The sequence below is a fragment of the Rhinolophus ferrumequinum genome, unplaced genomic scaffold (assembly GCF_004115265.2).
Source record: "Rhinolophus ferrumequinum isolate MPI-CBG mRhiFer1 unplaced genomic scaffold, mRhiFer1_v1.p scaffold_84_arrow_ctg1, whole genome shotgun sequence".
In the NCBI taxonomy this organism is placed as follows: Eukaryota; Metazoa; Chordata; class Mammalia; order Chiroptera; family Rhinolophidae; genus Rhinolophus; species Rhinolophus ferrumequinum.
The window spans coordinates 2,382,805-2,385,290 of record NW_022680440.1 but is presented as its reverse complement, the minus strand read 5'-3'; the positions used below and the strand labels follow the sequence as shown (position 1 = coordinate 2,385,290).

At 53.8% G+C, this 2,486-nt stretch overlaps 1 protein-coding gene across 1 annotated transcript; it reads right to left on the bottom strand.

Moving 5' to 3' along the window:
* Window positions 1-259: 259 nt before the first annotated feature.
* On the bottom strand, window positions 260-1,095 carry LOC117020070 (endogenous retrovirus group FC1 Env polyprotein-like; the record flags this gene model as incomplete). Its single annotated transcript, XM_033102266.1, has 1 exon — window positions 260-1,095. A coding segment is annotated over one exon (672 nt), but the record flags the coding sequence as incomplete, so codon positions are not given.
* Window positions 1,096-2,486: the final 1,391 nt, after the last annotated feature.

Here is a 2,486-nt window from a genome sequence, read left to right as displayed (position 1 = left end):
GGCAGGTTGAGAAAAGTGAGTGCTTTATTCTGCGCCCCCGGGCGAGGTTCACAGGTCCGCAGACGGGGCCGGTGAAGTCGCACCCAGGGTAGAGGGAGGGAGGTATATATGCGGTTTTTGGGGTGGGGGTTGGCTGAGTGAGGTGGCAGATGAGCAGGCCCCCCAGTGCAGATCGGGCGCGAGCGGCTGTGTTCGGAGTTGCTTATCGCACCAGCGGTCTGCTGCCTTTTCTGGGAAATGCCAGGGGCCTCAGTCTCTGTCATGCGGGGAGGGGTCTGACTTGGCAGAGGGGCATGACTTGGCTCCTGGGGAGGGGTCTGACTTGGCAGAGAGGTCTGACTTGGCTCCTGGCCGTTTTGACCATGCCCGTAGCTGACCTAACATTCCGGCCTTTTTGGTTATACAGGGGCGGCGAGGTCAATCTTACTGCTTCCTGCTGACAATGGGGCAGAGAGGGGTCCTAGGCCTGGTCAGCGACGGGAGGGCTCGTGGGCAGCGGGAGTGTGGGTGGAGTGGCAGCTGGTTCACTGTAACTCTGGACATCTCGTGGAGGCGGTTCTGTAGAAAGTTTAAAAAACAGGGGGCCATTAGAAGCAGGAGACTGATTAGGACGAGTGGGCCTATTAGTGGCACTACCCATGTAGTCAGGGGTGATTGCCACCAATCTGAGGGAGGGCTGGTGGACCCTCTCCGGCGCTGGAGCTCCTCTTGTAACTTATTCAGGGTCTGCACGTTTTCCTTGACCAATCCGGACTCATTGATGTAGTAACAGCATTCTTCCCGGAGGCAGAGGCAGGTTCCTCCTTTCTCAGCGGTTAGCAGGTCCAGAGCTCGTCGGTTCTGCAAGGTAACTTGGGCTACAGAGGTTAGTTGTCGCTGGAGCGACCCGATGGAGGTTGAGGAGGCCTCTATGGCAACCTGTAGGCGTGTCTCCAAGTCCTGGGCAGAGTGGACGCTGTGCCCGAGAGCACCAGCGCCTAAACCGGCAGCTACAAAGGAGGAGGCGAGGGAGACCCCTAGGATAAGGGGTAGGAAAGCAGCCCTCTTTGAACAGGAGTGGAAGTTTTCTGGTAGTGAGGCTGCAGTTCTGTGAATTCAGCCTGGCTGTGGAGCATTAGTTGGGGGGCTATGGTTGTCGGAATGCAGGGGGTAGGGGAAGAGGTATTTATACACTTGGTGAGTGTCTTGTTGCACTAGAAGAATGTGCCAGAGGGAGCCTGAAGAGTGGACGAGAGTGGTCGGATTGCATTGCATAAGGACTGGTTAGAACCACCGTAGCATATGGGTAAGGTGAGGTTAGGTGGGGGAAGGTATAACGGTATCTTGGCGATGGGGGAAGGGCACTGTCCTGAGTTGTTACTAGGGGAGAACTGTGTTAAAGGTACAGCCGCCAAAAGGGGGCGTTGCAGAGACGCACAGAGAAAACAATCAGTTATGTTAGGAAATCCAGAGATATTAAGGAGTGAGGCGGCTTCTTGTATTATTTTTAGCCAGGTGAACGGGGTGGGCGGATCTGAGCTCTTGATCTGTCCTGCAGGCTGTAGTTGTGTTTTTATAGCCTGTTCCTGCTGGAGGATGGTTTGGGACATGTCTCTTAATTGTTGAAGTTGTGGAGGGACAGCTCGGATGTACGCCCGGTAAATATAGAGTGTTGCTACGGGCTTTGAAGAGAGAGCCCATGGGTAGAGCTTTCCTTTAACTGCTGATGCCCACCTTTGATGCCAGGGGTCTTTAATCCTGAATGTGTATTGGCCTTTGCCGTTACCAAAAAAGAACCCCGACTTCCGGTTGACGGTATTTATGTAACAAGAAGTGTAGGGGCATCCACCATATGTGTCCTCCCACTGGTGGCAGTCGTCGTGGATTTGGTTATGGGGAGAGCAAACAGCGGGGTCAGAAGACCAATGAATGATAGATTTGAAAGTGTTGGGGGGAATGATAATGGATAACTGTTGCTGGCATTCTTCAGGCTTGCAATCCCCGGTTCCCAGAATGTGGGTGGAGGCCTTATTATTGCTATGATTCTGTTATATAAAACCGCCATACATATGGGTTAATGGGGGAACGGGGCTTTTGGGAGGAGGGCAGGGTTAGGGTTAGGGCGACTAAGGCGAACCTTAGTGGGGCCCAGCATCTTACAGGTGTAGAGGTCATACAGCTCCGGGGTCCTCTTTAGTCTGGATAAGTGGTGCCTCGAGGGATCGCCGAGCAAATTGGCTGCAGTGGGAGTTGTAAGGATGACTGTACGGGGCCCTGTCCACTGAGGCTCTAAGGTCTTGGGGTGTAGATTCTTGAGGAGGACCGAGTCGCCTGGTTGTAGAGTCGGTCCTTGGGCTCCGTGTTGTGTTGTTCCTGGCTTAGGTAAATACCTGTCAGCGTGTTCACGGAGAAGTTGCCTGAGCAGCGACAGGTAAGGGAGGTAATCGGCCAATGGTGGAGGATCTATAGGAAGATGGTGATTCAGCAGAAAGTGTCTCCCATATAAC